General features: G+C 41.7%; 1 protein-coding gene across 1 annotated transcript; it reads left to right on the top strand.

Annotated features, from left to right (window-relative positions):
• Positions 1-7,097: 7,097 nt before the first annotated feature.
• On the top strand, positions 7,098-9,039 carry LOC146611826 (interferon-gamma-inducible GTPase 10-like). Its single transcript, XM_085342536.1, has 3 exons — positions 7,098-7,168; positions 7,961-8,529; positions 8,663-9,039. The coding sequence occupies exons 2-3, from the start codon at positions 8,064-8,066 to the stop codon at positions 8,836-8,838; spliced, it is 642 nt and encodes a 213-aa protein (XP_085198662.1). The 5' UTR covers positions 7,098-7,168; positions 7,961-8,063; the 3' UTR covers positions 8,839-9,039.
• Positions 9,040-18,028: the final 8,989 nt, after the last annotated feature.

The following is an 18,028-nucleotide window of genomic DNA, read 5'->3' as shown; positions in this document are numbered from 1 at the left end:
TGAGCAGGAGCACAGCTGCTCGCTGCAGGAGCACTCAGGCACTGACTCTCCGGGCGAACCTGCAGAGCGGGTTACCGCGAGCCCACGGACGTGCCCACACCGGGTGCGCGCAATCAGGTAGAAGAAAGGTGAACCAATAAGAGATCCCCAAAAAGAAAACACAAGACTGCACCTCAGACTTTAACAGTTCAAATAAAATCATATTTTATTGTTATTCTCTCTCTGCGCGCCTATCATAGACTGTATCTAAAAGATGGAAGTAGGCACCATCACCAACTGTAATTTTTATATGTTTGAAACTTTACAATAAAGTTGAACTTTAAACAGATGACTTTAAAAAATAAACAAACATGTGTCATAAAGGTAGAAATTATCTACAGAGACCAAATCAGGTTTTTCTTTTTTAAATCAGACTGAACGTGTTTCTTTCTGCTGTGAAGTTTAAACTTGGGAATCTGTGACTGACTCACTGCTGGAGCCTCCGGTGGATGCTACAGGAAGGGCAGCTTTTAATGCGAATTAAAAAAATATGAAATTTTTTTTTTAGCTGTTTTTATGCTATTATCAACTAATGCTTTATAGAAATAATTTATTGATTCAATTGTTTGAAGTTTGTAACTAAATAAATATTCTGAGACACATGAACATTTGTAATGTAGCAACTGGGAGTTATTTTCATTTTTAGTTGAAGCCATTAAAACCCTAATATTTCTATTCACGTATTAAATTTAAGAAAATGTCACCAGTGCTTGTAAATTAATTGTCTTGGTTCTGAAAATGTTTAAATCTTTTTCATTTGATTAATTGACCATTTGCTGTGTTGTCTTGTTGCACACATATTTCTTCAGACAGATCATCAGTGCATGTCTCACTAACACACGTATGATGTCTGCTGTCATGAATATGCAGCTCAGCTCGTTTCAGAGGGAGATGTTCCTCAATAAAAATCAATAAAAATAAAAAAAATAATATGAAAATAGAGAAACATAAATCTGTTCAGGTCACAGTTTGGATACCTGCACCTTCCTCCTGAGGCCATCAGCTCATACGTGTGCAGGATGTTGTTGGGGTCACGTGTGATTTAAGGCCCCGCCCTCTCTCTGTTTCACGGAGAAAAGAGAGCAGCAGCAGCAGCACCCTGATTTATTTTCTTACCCTTCTGATCAGGTTTTTAAATTATTAAAATATACAGGTAACTACACCTGTGGGGGTCATTTGGGGTTGAGGGTCTTAAAGCTAAGGAGATGGATGAATTGTGTTAGAGTAAAAGATAAAATGCATACATTAAAATATTGGATGAAAAGCTCGGCAAGACTTGTGTCCCGCGGGACAAAAATAGGTTATAACCAAATACAAAATAAAAAATGGTCAAATAATTAAAAAGAAATAAAGCAGTAATAATAAAATTCTGAAAAGTTTATACAAACCATAGAAAGAAATCTGAAATACAAAACAGTAATATTATAAAGCCAAAAGCTAGAAGTCTTTAGCTGTTTACTAAAGGAGAATAAAAATGAAATATCGAAATAATCATACCTTAGCTTTGCATTTTTAACCAACAGATTTAATTTAATTTCAATAAACATTTAGATAAATAACAATGAAGCATTTAGCAGATGACATTATATTTATAAAGCATTTAATTACATTACTTATTAATGCTGCAAAATATTTGACTAAAACATTTGATGATTATTCAGTAATATAACACCTCCACCTGCTGGTCATAGCAGCACAGGACTGATGAAGAAGAGTACATGCAGGTCTCTGAGCCCATGTGAGAACACAGCAGCTATGTTGAGTTATGGTGTTATAATTATTAATTTGACTTTAATCATCTGCAGTCAGTGTTTCCATCCATGAGCACGAGTCTGTCACAGGTCGATGAAACCTTTAAGTTTCCATGAAACTTTATTCTCATATACAGCTTTTGTTTTTGATGATGAGATGAGAGAGGGCCTTTATTTGTCAGTTGCAGTTGCCCACAACCGAGATGACTGACCTTGCCGACCGTATACACAATACACAAACATCACATTGGGGAGACAGGTCAGGCTAGGTAGCGAGGAAAAAAATCTGTGAAATGTGTAACACAAAAGGATAATCCAGGAAAACACAGATATCAACACACCATAACACAATAAAACACAGACAAGCAACATGGGAGAGTGTTCCAGCGTGTACAGCAGATCTGGGAGCGCTGCAATCTTCGATCGCGCCTCCAGCTGATCTGCTGTCCACATCGGATGGGAGGTAAGCGTTGATTCAGAGGAGGGAGGGTGATAGTGAGGGCGTATCAGTATCAGTGTACATGTTTCGTGCGTGTGCATGTGTGCGTGTATCCCGTGTTCAGCTGAGAGAAAGTGTCACCACGCCCGGTTAAGTGAAGGTCAACAGTCTCCAGTGGACCCAGGCGGCCTTGAAGGAAGGACAAAGAGTTCTGACAACAATCCTGTAATCATGGAGAATGTTTGTTGTTCCAGTCAGCTTCCACCTTGGCACGCCTTCAGCTGGCGCCAGTGGGATAGCCGCATGAGTGAAGATGGTGAATGTTTGGGTTTAGTGCGAACAACTGCATCCAATTTCCACAGTTGGCCTAATGTCCGTCACTGGTCACCAATTATCTCAATTTCCGTTGTTCTTCTCCAAGATCGTATCCATATGGCATTCAAAACACAGTCTGAGTACTCACAGCCAATCGTCTATCATGTCGGGCAGCCTTGTGGGATTTCAAACAGCTGTAGCCGCTTCTTGTTCTTCGATAAGCCGGGTCCGAGCCAGCTCCAATCAGCCAGAACTCTGTTATTGTTGTTCCAAATTGGTAGATGTTGTTCAATGTCCTCCATCGAGAGTGTCACCAGACACACGACCCAACCGAGCATCGAGTATCCGGCAGCAAACGTCTCCGCAGGACAATTGGGCTCTCCCAAGCCCAGGAAGCTGTCAATTCCGTTACGGGACCAGTTGATCAAATCCATAATTCTTTAGGTTTTGGAGAACAAGACTGAGAAACTCTTTGAGGGTTAGAGTTAGACGAGACTAGACGAACACATAGAAGCAGCAGCAGGGACGATAAGGGAGAGAGAGGGGAAAGATGCGTCCGCCTGCTCCGAGAGCCAAAGAAACTCTCTTTGGACAGTTCATGACTGAGTGTGAAGCCATCAGCTTCCTCGTGTCGCGCACTCTGACCTCCACAGCAGCAGCATGAGCCCATACAGAGTCGGAGTGCCAACCTCTGGGGCTGAAATAAACTCTTTTTTTTTTTTTTTTTTTTTTTGCCTGTCCCATTTGGTTCTTTAGCCATCAGAATTGTTGTCTGAAGACCAACAAGGATACCCAATGGATTTACTTTGCCAAATGGATCTTCGTGGCATTGCCGTATTGGTCCATTTGGTCGATCTTTGTTTTTATTATTTATTATATTTTATTTTCAGATGTTACAGACGGGACAGACATCAGTGAGGGATAGGAAAGGGAGAAAGAAAGAGGAAGGAAAGGAAAAACAGAAGGGGAGAGGGACAGTGAGAAAGGGGGGGAGAAAAAAAATAAAAATCTCCTGGATCACCTGTTGAGAGAAGAATAGAAAACAAGCAAAAAAACAAAAAAAAACAAAGCAACATACTAAACACAACACCATCGCATTAATCTAGCTAAGTGTAAACAGCAGTAAATACTAAATATTCAATGTTGTTGTGCAGTACGCAGGACAGATGTGCTTCGAAGTAGCAGCCAAGAAAGGTATAATTTAAGTCTACGAGCAGTGAACACCCGTGTGCATACCTGTGTGGATCAGCATGCTTGTATTCCAAAGGTTTCTCCATGTAACGATCTGCTAGGGAGTGTGGGGGGGCCACAGCCCCGTCCTCCAGGGCATGAAGCAGGTATGGAGGAGATCAAAACTCCCCCAGAACACAAGAGACCATGGAAAACTGAAATAAACTCAACGGAGGAGTCCACGACCTGCACCTGTTATACAAGAGATGCTTTTTAATGGTCGATTATATATAAATAGATATTATATTGAAGACATTTAAACTTAAGTGTGAATATTTTTACACTTAAGTCCAAATATTGATCACACACAGATACAAGTGAACAGATGAGAAGCTCACCTTGAACGCAGCTCTCTGATTTTGTACTGAACTCTCTCGTTCTTACCTCAGGACTGACATCGCTGTCGTCTCTGAGACACAAAAGACTTTTTCAGCAGGTACTCATCAGCTGAAACTTGAGTGTACAGATTCCCGGAAGATGGATGGATTTCAAAACTGGGATTGACTCTGTTGTTTCTGGGCTGATCAGAGAGAATGATGCTGAGGCCTCTGATACACTGATCACTGCACTGAGGTGTTCAGATCCAGAACTTTTTAAAAGCACTTCCTGAACATCATCAGGAGGCATGATGATCATAAAGTCTTTGTAGGTTGCTGTGAAAGAGAGGGCCACTGATGCTGCAGTCACTGTGTGCTTCCTCTGCTGCCGTCAGTGCAGCTGTGGGGCCTTCAGGAGGTTTTTTGATGCAGACAGTGGTGAACAGCACAACATGCTGTCAGAGAGTCTCTGCAGAGACGAGACATTAAGACCAAGTACATAATGTGTGTGACAGCACCAACGTGCTGGAGTACTGGGGTAAGCAGGTCTGGTCTAACTGGGCAGTTCAGGAGTTGGACTAATTGCCTTTAATAAAGTCCCACAGAAGCACTGGTTACATCCAAGTGCTTTCCAGTCTTGATTCAGTGCAGCGATAGTTGAATGGAGTCAACGGAGTCATAGATCATTACAGAAACAGTCACACCAGCGTCAATTTGTTGGCACCAGCAATAACTCAAAATTTCCACAAGAGGTCACTGTAGACCTTAAATAGCACAGGGTGGCAAAACTGTTTAATTCAAGGTTCAAGGTTCAAGGTTCTTTATTTGTCACATGCATAGTTATACAAGTATAACACACAGTGAAATGTGGCCTGACACGCTCCTCGACATGTGCAAAAATTTGGGGGGGGTGTGTAGAGGAAGAACATTATAAATATATATATATAGTATATACACTGGGTGAATGTGCAGTAGTAGCAGCAAGCAGGTGAATTCTGTACATTAATATGAATAGACATCTGACTATTTTACAGGATAGACAATATAAACATATTTAAAATTAAAGGAATTGAAATGTACATTGTGCCCTGGTTTAGTGTCTGGAAGAGAGTCCTGTCTCAGTCAATTATAGATGATGTGAGAGGGCGGGTGTGTGTGTTTAGGGCACGGATGGCTTGGGGATAGAAGCTCCTCTTGAGTCTCTCTGTCCTTGCCCGGAAGATGCGGAACCTTCTACCAGATTGCAGAAGTTGGAACAGTTTGTTGCCAGGATGGGACGGGTCCTTCAGTATCTGCGCTGCTCTAGTCCGGCATCTCCTGGTGTAGGTGTCCTGAAGCGGGGGGAGAGCAATCCTGCAGCAGCGTTCTGCTGTACGGATCACTCTCTGGAGAGCTTTTTGGTCCTTCACACAGCTGTTCCCAAACCACGATGTCATGTTCTGTGTGAGGATGCTCTCCACAGCGCCTGTATAGAAAATCCTGAGGAACGACCCCCCCAATAATCAGACCCAACCAATATAACCCCCCCAATAAAATAATGAATTATCTCGCATAATTAGGCTGTTGATCTTCTTTACTCATTTCAGGTATTACCAGCAAAATAGTTGCATGTTTAATCATCTGGGAATTTACCCAAATTTACTTAATTATTTAGACAGAGATCTTGACACCCCCCCCCCCCCCCCCCCCCAAATGTGCAGCACAAAGTTACACCAATGTTCTTAATACAGCTGGATGTAATTATCGTGGCCACTGCTATTGAATTTGTACTAAATATAATCTTGCCACCATAACGTCAAGAGTACAGTAAAAATTGATCAGTGTGACATATAATCTTCACATGCCTGAATAGGTGTAACCACAACCACACGAAGTTGGGTTAAAACGGCAATGCTGTGCACCCGAATATCGACTCTGTAGTAACACAAAGGGGTAACGAAGCAGAATCCAGTAGAAGGAGGAAGATGCTGCAGCAAAGCTGAGGAAGATCAGGTGATTGTCTGGCAGGTAAACAGCAGGTCTGACCTGACATCACTCCTCATGGCCAGGCAGCCATTGCCCGCCCCCACTGAGGCCTTCCCCAAATTGTTTTCTCAATTCCTGTTTCTCTATCAGTCACGGTCAAATCTAAACGAGGATGTGGTCTCAGCTCGTGAAATCAAACTGAATCAAATGTAAATATCATTAAATGTGTCCTTGTTGGTCAGCGATAGACGGAGGAGACACTCTGTATCCTCCAGCCTCAGAGTGGACGTGACTTATTTATGGACAAGTCATTCCTATTTACTCAAACTCCCTGCACTTAGCGTTGTTGGGTGCTCTGTGTAAATATGCCTCTGCCCTGCTTGTGGTGCTGTTTGTCTGTGATACAGCTGTCATATAGATGTTGGTCTGCCACACTAAAAGCTATGATAAGTATCTAAATGGCCTTTACACAGATGGCTGTAAAACCTGCTTTTACTGCAGTTATTAATTGTTAATCATTAGCTGAGTGCAGCGTGATGGTCTATACCTTTATGTTGGTAAAGAATAAATTCAGTGTCTAACTCAAGTCTAACACAAAAGTTCCAACTTTGTTCACTTTGTGATGAAGCTGCTCTTCATCACAAAGTGAACAAAGTTGTACTGAGTAATGAAGAGCACAGGAGGAGTTCTCTGCTGTTTGACATGAGCAGCGTCACTGATGCTCCTCTGTGTCTGCACTTATTACCTGCAGCTCTTTGTGCGCCACCTGTAGCTGCTGCTCATCCATCAGCATCTAACATGTCACGTTCAGTGTTTCAGGCCCTGCAGGATCGTGTTTGCAGTATGTTTGTATGTTTGTTTTAGAACAGTGATCATTTTAGAACCGCTGACAGCTACAGAGACGAGCAAAGATCATCGTGAGCTGTTTTCAGGGGCGGAGCTACAGGTCACGCATACAGGTGGGAACAGAGTTCACTCTATAGCTCTATAACAGACTGACCTCCACCATCAGACTCACTGCTGCATGCAGTACTTCTCATCAGCACAGCACACAGGTAAACCTCCATCAACTTTCCAAGTTCTGTCTGCAGAATCTACTGTGACGGTCCCGGGTCAGTTTACGTTTTACTCTTTGAATGATGGTTTTCTGTTGTATTATATTTATTGTTCCTGGTTTCTGTTCTGTCTCTGTGCCTCGCCTCATGTTTCCATGTCTCAGTGTCTAGTCTGCGCCATCTTGAAAGTCTCATGCTTCCTGTTTTATTGTGATAGTCCCTGTCCTGCGTTCAGTGTATTGAGTTTTGCTTCTCTGCGGCCCTATGTCTACTTTGTTTATTGCTGGTTCATCTGTTCATCATCCCGTTCTTCGTCCTCTGCTTTCCTCCAGGCTTTTATAATGTTTTATATTTTCCTCATGTTCTTTAGTTTAGCTTTTCCGTCCCCCCCGTCGTTGTTGCTTTGTAGTATTTCTGTTTAGCCAATGTAAAGGCTCGCCTTTCGTTAATACCCACCTCATCGCCGTGTGTCTGTGCCTCCTCTCTCATCTCCACACGGTCTGCCTCACAGACTGTGATATCATCTCACCTGTTCTTACTCTGAACATGTCGTGTTTGTCTCAAATAGGTACGATGTGTACAATCATTTGTGTGTAACTGTTGAGGACTCACAAGCGCGTGCTTCAATCCACACACAAATACGAAACAATCTGACCACAAAACTATTTTACATCACCTGTCAGATCAAAGGAAATAATATTGTGATTAACAGAGATTGGAAATTATAGTTTTAATAAAATAAGGAAAAACACAAAGTTTAAATCATGTTTCACTGAAACAGTCTTCAGTCTTTACATTAGACTGTTTGTAGAAAACAAAAATGTAACACGGGTAGTTTCTTCTCTACAGCCATCAGGGACCAGCGTGAGTCTTCAGCCTGAGCGTGAATCAGTTACAAGAGAAATGAAGAAAGCTCTGCAACACACTGAGACCATCAGATGTTGGAAAGATCATGGAGTCACTACAGGACAACAACACCCAACTAAATATCGCCATCACAGGAGAATCTGGCTCTGGGAAATCCACCTTTGTTAACGCTCTCAGAGACCTGTCCGATGGTGACGAGGGAGCTGCTCCTACTGGTGTTACAGAAACCACCTCAGAGGTCGCACCGTACCCCCATCCAAACTATCCCAATGTTACTTTTTGGGATCTCCCTGGAATCGGCACCACCAAGTTTCCAGCTGATGAGTACCTGGAGCTTGTTGGATTTGAGAAGTTTGACTTCTTCATCATCATCTCGGCCGTTCGCTTCAGAGAAAATGACGTGAAACTCGCTCAGGAGATTCAGAGGATGGAGAAGAAGTTCTACTTTGTTAGCTCAAAGATTGACAACGATTTACGAGCTGAAGAAAGAAGTCAGAGAGAGTTTAAGGTGGAGAAGACTCTTTCGCAAATCAGACAAGACAGCATTCAAGGTGAGTGTCACATGAGATCATTTATGTGAGTGAGACCAGTTTCTGGATTTAATGATGGTGATGCAGTTGTTGGAGAGTTCAGGCCACGGTTGGACAGTTAAACTCTGTTAGTTTTATGACTGTGTGGCTGCAGGATGCTGGAGGATGCTGCTAGTGTCCAGCTTTCAGCTCCGCCAGTATGACTTCTCCCTCTTACACAAAGCCTTAGAGAGCGGCCTTCCTGAAGTCAAGAGAGATGCTCTGCTGTTGGCCACGCCCAGTATCAGCCGCGAGATCATCAACAAGAAGAAAGAAGCTTTCAAGGTATGATTGTACTGTCAGCCATTGTCTACAGCTTTACTGGAGTCTGTTCAGCATACTCAAGTCTTAATATACTCAATACTCATACTCAAGTCATACTGTCTTAAAGAAATATCCACACGCCACAACCAAGGGGGGTTGTACCCCGTAGATATGGAATATGTAACGGTGTGGAGAGATTAGGGATGGGTATTGATAAGATTTTCACGATTCCGATTCCATTTTTGATTCTGTTTAATGATTCGATTCTTTATCGATTCTTTTTAAAAAAGGAGAACACTAAGGTCGATTAGCTCAGAACTTTGTTTTATATCTCCTCTTTGAACAAGACAGAAATGTAGGAGTAACATGGCCTTACAAACCCAACAGTGAGATCTTAAGAGATCCAGCCTACGGCTCTTCAATGGGGTATCACAGGGTCCATCCATCCATCCATCCATCCATCCATCCATCCATCCATCCATCCATCTTCATCCGCTTTATCCGAGGCCGGGTCGCGGGGGCAGCAGCCTAAGCAAAGAGGCCCAGACCTCCCTCTCCCCAGCCACCTCCTCCAGCTTGTCCGGGGGAACACCAAGGCGTTCCCAGGCCAGCCGAGAGATATAATCTCTCCAGCGTGTCCTGGGTCTGCCCCGGGGCCTCCTCCCGGTGGGACATGCCTGGAACACCTCACCCAGGAGGCGCCCAGGGGGCATCCTTGTCAGATGCCCGAACCACCTCAGCTGGCTCCTTTCGATGTGGAGCAGCAGCTGCTCTACTCTGAGCCCCTCCCGGATGGCCGAACTTCTCACCCTATCTCTAAGGGAGAGGCCAGCCACCCTTCGGAGGAAGCTCATTTCTGCCGCTTGTATCCGCGATCTCGTTCTTTCGGTCACTACCCACAGCTCATGGCCATAGGTGAGGGTAGGGACGTAGATCGACCGGTAAATTGAGAGCTTCGCTTTTACACTCAGCTCCCTATCACAGGGTCCCCAGGAAAAAAATTGTAAATGTAAAATAATAAAATAAATATTCTTCTGTAGCAATTACACAAGAATATCCAGTAATGTCCCTGCCTACAATTAAACACATTCACTTACTGAAAATCATCTGCTGTGGCAAATGGGTGCAAGCCTTTTACCACAAACTTAGTCACTGCTTGGTGACATTCGTCTATCCTGGCTTGAAAGGAGACGCTACCGGTAGACTGCAGCGAGAACTGCCAGCATCTGAGCCAGACTCTGTCTGTCTGTCTCATCATGGTCACCTAAATGCACAGTAATGGCAGGTTTTGTAATAAGGCAGATCGCGCTAACATAATATGCACTGTTAGTTGATTATTTACCTGCCGCATTAACGGGAGAGGACGTGCAAACGTTACCGCTGCTGCTGGGTTGAGATTCACGAGTCCGGAGCGATTTAAAAACACGACATTCATTTAAGGTCAAAACACGCGATGAAATATCTACTTTGCAAGTATTGCAAGCTGCCCTGTTGTCATCCGTTCTCATAAAGTATAACCAAACTTTTGAGCGTTTGAGCCGCTTTCCTGCCAGGTAAATGATGCAACGTGGTGACGTCATTCGGGGCGACTGGAATCGATAAGTGAATCGTTTGCAAAAATGGCAAACAATTCCAAGGAATTAAATCAATGGGAACCGGTTCTCAACAAGGTTTCGATACCCATCCCCAGGAGAGATAGTCTCGATTTGCTAGAGAACACCAGGATACTTTTGTAGCTGACAGCTGGTAACTGTGCAGGGGCGGATCTAGCAAAGTTTTGCCAGGGGGGCAGGTGGGGCATTAACAAGGAGAGGGGGGCACAAAGAAATACTTTATTTTCTTATTCGCATTTGAAATGTCTAGCTTTAATAAATAACTATCTGGATCTTACAACCAAAGTTTTTATCTGATGTAAAATGTATAGAAATCCATTACTGTACATAGTAATTTTTTTTCAGGGTCCCATCATAATTTCTTCAGAAGTAAGTACTGTACATGATGCCAGTATTTTCCCACATTTTCTAGATTCTGTACCAGTACTGTGTGTAAAATGCCATCAAAAAGTCAGTTAAGTTTTATTCTTTCTCACCTGTCTTTCTATCTCCTTTCACTTTTTAAAGGTTGCCATGTTAGAAAAAATATTTGCCCTACCATGCTGTTTATTGATGTGGCAAATGAATGGTTTATGAAAATATATCTAAATCTGTCATTTATTATTTTTAATATTCAGTAATGATCATGTCTCACCTCTAGTCTTCTCTGTCTTAATTTCAGGTTTCCACCATGTGTTGTAGATAGTTCAGAAGGTTAACTGGACCAAGCAGTCTTTGGGTTTTGGCCAAGTACTGTTTAGAATACCAGAATAGGGAGGATGGTGTAGGTTTAAGAAATATATATATACCAACAAGACAGCGTATATATAGAGAGAGTTTGTTTTCATTCAAAGGCTTTATGGTTTGTCCTATACCTGGTGGGCCAGTCTCTAGTCAAAATGCCCGGGCCGATGTTTTTGTCCCAGTCCAGCCCTGTTTGCTGGCAATGAGTCTTTTACAGCACTGTGTAGTGTTGTAATTCAACGATATTGGAGGGTTTTTGAGGATGAACCGCCTTTCTATGTCAGAAAGGTGGCAAAACAGTCCAGGTGGCCAACCACTGGTCCGGCAGGTAACAAAGTAACTAAATACACTCTGCATAAAGAATGTAATAGAACATTTTTGATATTAAGATGGTAAATGGTAAATGGCCTGCATTTGTATAGCTCTTTTCTAGTCCCTAATACGGTGGCTGGGAAGTGCAAATTGCAACAAATTAAAAAACCGCAACAAAATACAAAAACCCCACAACAAATTACAAAAACCCCACAACAAATTACAAAAACCCCACAACAAATTACAAAAACCCCACAACAAATTACAAAAACCCCACAACAAAATATAAAAACCCCACAACAAATTACAAAAACCCCACAACAAAATATAAAAACCCCACAACAAATTACAAAAACCCCACAACAAAATACAAAAACCCCACAACAAAATACAAAAACCCCACAACAAATTACAAAAACCCCACAACAAATTAAAAATCCTTGACGGAAAGGGATTGTCTGAAATACCGGAAGTGACACAAGCGTGATGTCACGAGAGGGGGCGTGGCCAGGATTTTTGGTTGAGGCGCCACATTTCTGGGCCGAACAAAGCGCTAGCGAAAGAGCGAAAGTACACGGATAACACCAGCTATGGTTCGTACTTGCTGTGCGGTCGGTTGTAAAGTTAGATCGCACGACCGGCAAGGGAATAAGGTTGAAAAGGGTTTATCTTTTCATTCTTTCCCCACCTGGAAGCAACATGAGGCAGCTCATATATCGGATGTTACCAAAAGAATGCGTCTAGTCTGGATAGCAGTTGTGAGATGAGCTGATATCCAGTTCTCTTCCATCTCCAAATATCTGTTGGTGTGCTCCAGACATTTTCATTCCCGTAAGTTATAGATATGTCCATATCAATCTTTATCCGGTCTTTAAGTCTGACGTCACTAGCCGTGTCTGGGCTCAAACTCAGCTGCACGTCCATAAATCACAGGATCACTGTGGACCGCGGTAAAGTGAGCCGTCATTTGTGAGCCGCGGTCAAGCCAGCCGCCTCTTATCCGCCGCATAAATTTCTTGCGCTTTTACACCAGTCTTTACGGTAGCGCGTTTTCGCTTTATGTGCCGATTGAAAGCCTATACCCGTGCACACGTGCACGCGCGCGAACAGTCGCACACGCATGCGCGCACACAAATTACAATGAAACAGCCCAATACAGTCAATACAATTATGGAAATGTCAGAAATTCATTAAAAATCATCCTGAGTAGTTGAGGTCCAACTTTCAACAGATTCCTCCTCTGGGACACCTACTGTACCTGTGTGCCAAGTTTCATCCAGATTTACTGTAGAATTCCTCAGAAATTAAAGGTTACTTGTATTCAATTCAATACACAGAGCGTTCTCACTCCCGAGGCGTAACATGTCGACGTTTTGTCACGTCCCGCGGCGTTCCTGAGGAACGCGAAAGGAGACCTTCGGCGTTCTTATGGTACGCGGTGGGTTATGGCTGGAATCCAGTGCAATGACGCTCCCGCGGTAACAGACGTTCCAGCCCTGTATTCCAGCCCTAAACCTAACCTTATCCCTAGCCCTAACCATAACCTTATTCCAGACCGTAACCAGGACTTTAATGATGTTAAATAGCGTGTTTCTAAGCGATTTGAAGAAAAAGAGCGAACATGTGTAGGTTCAGTCCAGACGGTTCTCATATTTCCTCTTTTTCCGAGGTCGTCATTTAGGAACGTGGTGGGTAGCCGAAAACGTAATATGGTGACGATTTGTCACCTAGCGTAAAATGTTACGCTTTGGGAGTGAGAACGGGTTGCAATACAGCCAATACAATAGAATTATGTCAATTTTCAAAAATTCATTAAAAATCATCCTGAGTAGTTGAGGTCCAACTTTCAACACATTCCTCCTCTGGGACACCTACTGCACCTGTGTGCCAAGTTTCAGCCAGTTTTACTGTAAAATTCCTCAGAAATTAAAGGAAACTTATATTCAACGCAATCAGCCAATACACTACAATTATGTCAATTTTCAGAAATTCATTAAAAATCATCCTGAGTAGTTGAGGTCTAACTTTCAACACATCCCTCCTCTGGGACACCTACTGTACCTGTGTGCCAAGTTTCATCCAGATTTACTGTAGAATTCCTCAGAAATTAAAGGTTACTTGTATTCAATTCAATACAGCCAATACAATAGAATTATGTCAATTTTCAAAAATTCATTAAAAATCATCCTGAGTAGTTGAGGTCCAACTTTCAACAGATTCCTTCTCTGGGACACCTACTGCACCTGTGTGCCAAGTTTCAGCCAGTTTTACTGTAAAATTCCTCAGAAATTAAAGGAAACTTATATTCAACGCAATCAGCCAATACACTACAATTATGTCAATTTTCAGAAATTCATTAAAAATCATCCTGAGTAGTTGATGTCCAACTTTCAACACATCCCTCCTCTGGGACACCTACTGCACCTGTGTGCCAAGTTTCATCCAGATTTACTGTAAAATTCCTCAGAAATTAAAGGACATTTATATTCAATTCAATACAGCCAATACAATAGAATTATGTCAATTTTGCAAAATTCATTAAAAATCATCCTGAGTAGTTGATGTCCAACTTTCAACAGATTCCTTCTCTGGGACACCTACTGCACCTGTGTGCCAAGTTTCATCTAGATCTACTGTAATATTACTCAGAAATTACAAGAAACTTATATTCAACGCAATACAGCCAATACAATAGAATTATGGAAATTTCAAAAATTCATTAAAAATCATCCAGAATAGTTGAGGTCCAACTTTCAACAGATTCCTTCTCTGGGACACCTACTGTACCTCTGGGCCAGGTTTCATTTCAATCTGCTGCATCAATAATTGTTTAATATTGATGGATCAAAAGTGCTGCTGAGAGAGTCATGACAGGGACTATAAAGAGACAGCATATTTGCTTTTCTTCACTGACTCGCTCTGAAATCCAGATTTTAATTTTGGAATATTATGTGTACTTGTGGTTCCTATAGAAGTTTAAGGTTGAACGGTAATCAGAGTCTTCATCTCTTAGGCCTCTCTTCTGTGGATGCAGCTCACATCATTCTGTACAATACGATCATTTTTAATTCTACAACTGTTTATAACCTGCATAGTTCACATTTCTGTATAGCTGTATATCTCATATTCTGTATAGTTTTTTTTATTTCATATTCTGTATAGTTTTTTATATTTATATCCTGTTCATAGCCTGTACATAGCCTGTACTCACTACAGCCTGTAACTATACTTAAAGTTATAGCATATTCATAACATACCTTCATACCGTGTACATTGTAACATACCATAATAGACCCATTTCTGTAATATACTTACATACCTATATTATTGCTAATATAAATTCTAATATATCTATATCATGGCTAAAGCACTTCTGGATGGATGCAAACTGCATTTTCTTGCCTTGTACCTGTGACATGTGCAATGACAATAAAGTTGAATTCTATTCTATTCTAAATTAATTCAGAAGACAAACACCCGTCTCTGCTTTTGAGATTAGCATTAAAACCCTCAGTTTTGACAAATAATACAGTTATAGTGGATCAGGTGACCCTGAATCTTCCCTTATTTGTGCTGCAATAAGCCTAGGCTCTTGCGGGCTTCCCATCATGTATGAATTTTTTCCTTCTTTGCTCGTTCTGTGTTTATACACCTCTCTGCATTTAATCATTAGTTAGTATGTATCTCTTGCCCAGTGTATATGTTTTCCTGTCTCCTTTTCATCAACCTCAGCCAGTCACAGTAGATGGCTGTCTCTCCTTGAGCCTGTTTCTGCCAGATGTTTCTACCTCTTCAAATGGAGTTTTTCCTTCCCACTCACACTAAATGTTAGCTCATATGGGGTACTTAAATTGTTGGGGTTTTCTTTGTATTATTGTTGTGTTTTTACCCAGCAACATAAAGTGTCTTTAGGTGACTGTTGTTGTGATTTGGCGCTGTACAGGGAGTGCAGAATTATTAGGCAAATGAGTATTTTGTCCACATCATCCTCTTCATGCATGTTGTCTTACTCCAAGCTGTATAGGCTTGAAAGCCTACTACCAACTAAGCATATTAGGTGATGTGCATCTCTGTAATGAGAAGGGGTGTGGTCTAATGACATCAACACCCTATATCAGGTGTGCATAATTATTAGGCAACGTCCTTTCCTTTGGCAAAATGGGTCAAAAGAAGGACTTGACAGGCTCAGAAAAGTCAAAAATAGTGAGATATCTTGCAGAGGGATGCAGCAGTCTCAAAATTGCAAAGCTTCTGAAGCGTGATCATCGAACAATCAAGCGTTTCATTCAAAATAGTCAACAGGGTCGCAAGAAGCGTGTGGAAAAACCAAGGCGCAAAATAACTGCCCATGGACTGAGAAAAGTCAAGCGTGCAGCTGCCAAGATGCCACTTGCCACCAGTTTGGCCATATTTCAGAGCTGCAACATCACTGGAGTGCCCAAAAGCACAAGGTGTGCAATACTCAGAGACATGGCCAAGGTAAGAGAGGCTGAAAGACGACCACCACTGAACAAGACACACAAGCTGAAACGTCAAGACTGGGCCAAGAAATATCTCAAGACTGGTTTTTCTAAGGTTTTATGGACTGATGAAATGAGAGTGAGTCTTGATGGGCCAGATGGATGGGCCCGTGGCTGGATTGGTAAAGGGCAGAGAGCTCCAGTCCGACTCAGACGCCAGCAAGGTGGAGGTGGAGTACTGTTTGGGCTGGTATCATCAAAGATGAGCTTGTGGGGCCTTTTCGGGTTGAGGATGGAGTCAAGCTCAACTCCCAGTCTTACTGCCAGTTTCTGGAAGACACCTTCTTCAAGCAGTGGTACAGGAAGAAGTCTGCATCCGTCAAGAAAAACATGATTTTCATGCAGGACAATGCTCCATCACACGCGTCCAAGTACTCCACAGCGTGGCTGGCAAGAAAGGGTATAAAAGAAGTAAAACTAATGACATGGCCACCTTGTTCACCTGATCTGAACCCCATTGAGAACCTGTGGTCCATCATCAAATGTGAGATTTACAAGGAGGGAAAACAGTACACCTCTCTGAACAGTGTCTGGGAGGCTGTGGTTGCTGCTGCACGCAATGTTGATGGTGAACAGATCAAAACACTGACAGAATCCATGGATGGCAGGCTTTTGAGTGTCCTTGCAAAGAAAGGTGGCTATATTGGTCGCTGATTTGTTTTTGTTTTGTTTTTGAATGTCAGAAATGTATATTTGTGAATGTGGAGATGTTATATTGGTTTCACTGGTAAAAATAAATAATTGAAATGGGTATATATTTGTTTTTTGTTAAGTTGCCTAATAATTATGCACAGTAATAGTCACCTGCACACACAGATATCCCCCTAAAATAGCTAAAACTAAAAACAAACTAAAAACTACTTCCAAAACCATTCAGCTTTGATATTAATGAGTTTTTTGGGTTCATTGAGAACATGGTTGTTGTTCAATAATAAAATTATTCCTCAAAAATACAACTTGCCTAATAATTCTGCACTCCCTGTATAAATAGAATAGAATAGAATCGAGTACTTCAGACCGGGAGATTGGCAAAATGTATAAATAGGGTGGCGATTAGGGGAATTGGAGACAGCTGTGTAACACAGCAGGGATACATTGGTAATAAGAAGACAGTGGACGTAAGACTCAACACAAGAAAGAGACAAGAGGCCACCAAACTAAAACACAGACCTAAGATACATGAGCTTGACACAAACAAAACCATAAACATACGTGAAGACAAGACTGTCTTTAACACTAGAGTGTTTTCACAAGTCTTCCATCCACTTGTGGAACGCTGAAAAAGACCTACACTTAAAAGCAATATGGAACTGAAAACAAAAGAATACATAATGTAAACATATCATCAAATAATCCAGGACTCACAAACAATGATATGATGAACAGAACTATAAAGAACAAAACTGAGAAATGCTTGGTAAACTGACCAAGAACTATGTCATCATGTCATTTTTTAAATATCATAGTTAATGTGTCCTGATTTGTAGATAGTGCCATCTTACAAATACAAGGAAATCCAACTGGGTGACAAGCCAGAGTTGTCTGCCCACACACCCACTGACTAGAAAAAGGGTTGAAACCTCAACTACTCAGGATGATTTTTAATGAATTTCTGAAATTGACATAATTCTGTTGTATTGGCTGTATTGCATTGAATATAAATGTCCTTTAATTTCTGAGGAATTTTACAGTAAATCTGGATGAAACTTGGCACACAGGTACAGTAGGTGTCCCAGAGGAGGGATGTGTTGAAAGTTGGACCTCAACTACTCAGGATGATTTTTAATGAATTTTTGAAAATTGACATAATTGTAGTGTATTGGCTGTATTGCATTGGATACAAGTACCCTTTAATTTCTGAGGAATTCTACAGTAAGTCTGGATGAAACTTGGCACACAGGTACAGTAGGTGTCCCAGAGGAGGGATGTGTTGAAAGTTGGACATCAACTACTCAGGATGATTTTTAATGAATTTTTGAAAATGGACATAATTCTATTGTATTGGCTGTATTGCATTGGATACAAGGAACCTTTAATTTCTGAGGAATT

The sequence above is a fragment of the Diplotaxodon limnothrissa genome, linkage group LG19 (genome assembly GCF_057381915.1).
Source record: "Diplotaxodon limnothrissa isolate DT_005_m linkage group LG19, D_limnothrissa_male_GT1.1, whole genome shotgun sequence".
Classification (NCBI taxonomy): domain Eukaryota; kingdom Metazoa; phylum Chordata; class Actinopteri; order Cichliformes; family Cichlidae; genus Diplotaxodon; species Diplotaxodon limnothrissa.
The sequence above is the reverse complement of the archived record's forward strand: the minus strand, read 5'-3'. Positions and strand labels throughout refer to the sequence as shown.

Bases quoted from the DNA above. Each gene is read 5' to 3' on its own strand.
- LOC146611826 (XM_085342536.1), top strand. From the start codon at position 8,064: ATGGAGTCACTACAGGACAACAACACCCAACTAAATATCGCCATCACA. The intron at 8,530-8,662 runs GTGAGTGTCACA...GTGTGGCTGCAG, and splicing joins CAGACAAGACAGCATTCAAG to GATGCTGGAGGATGCTGCTA.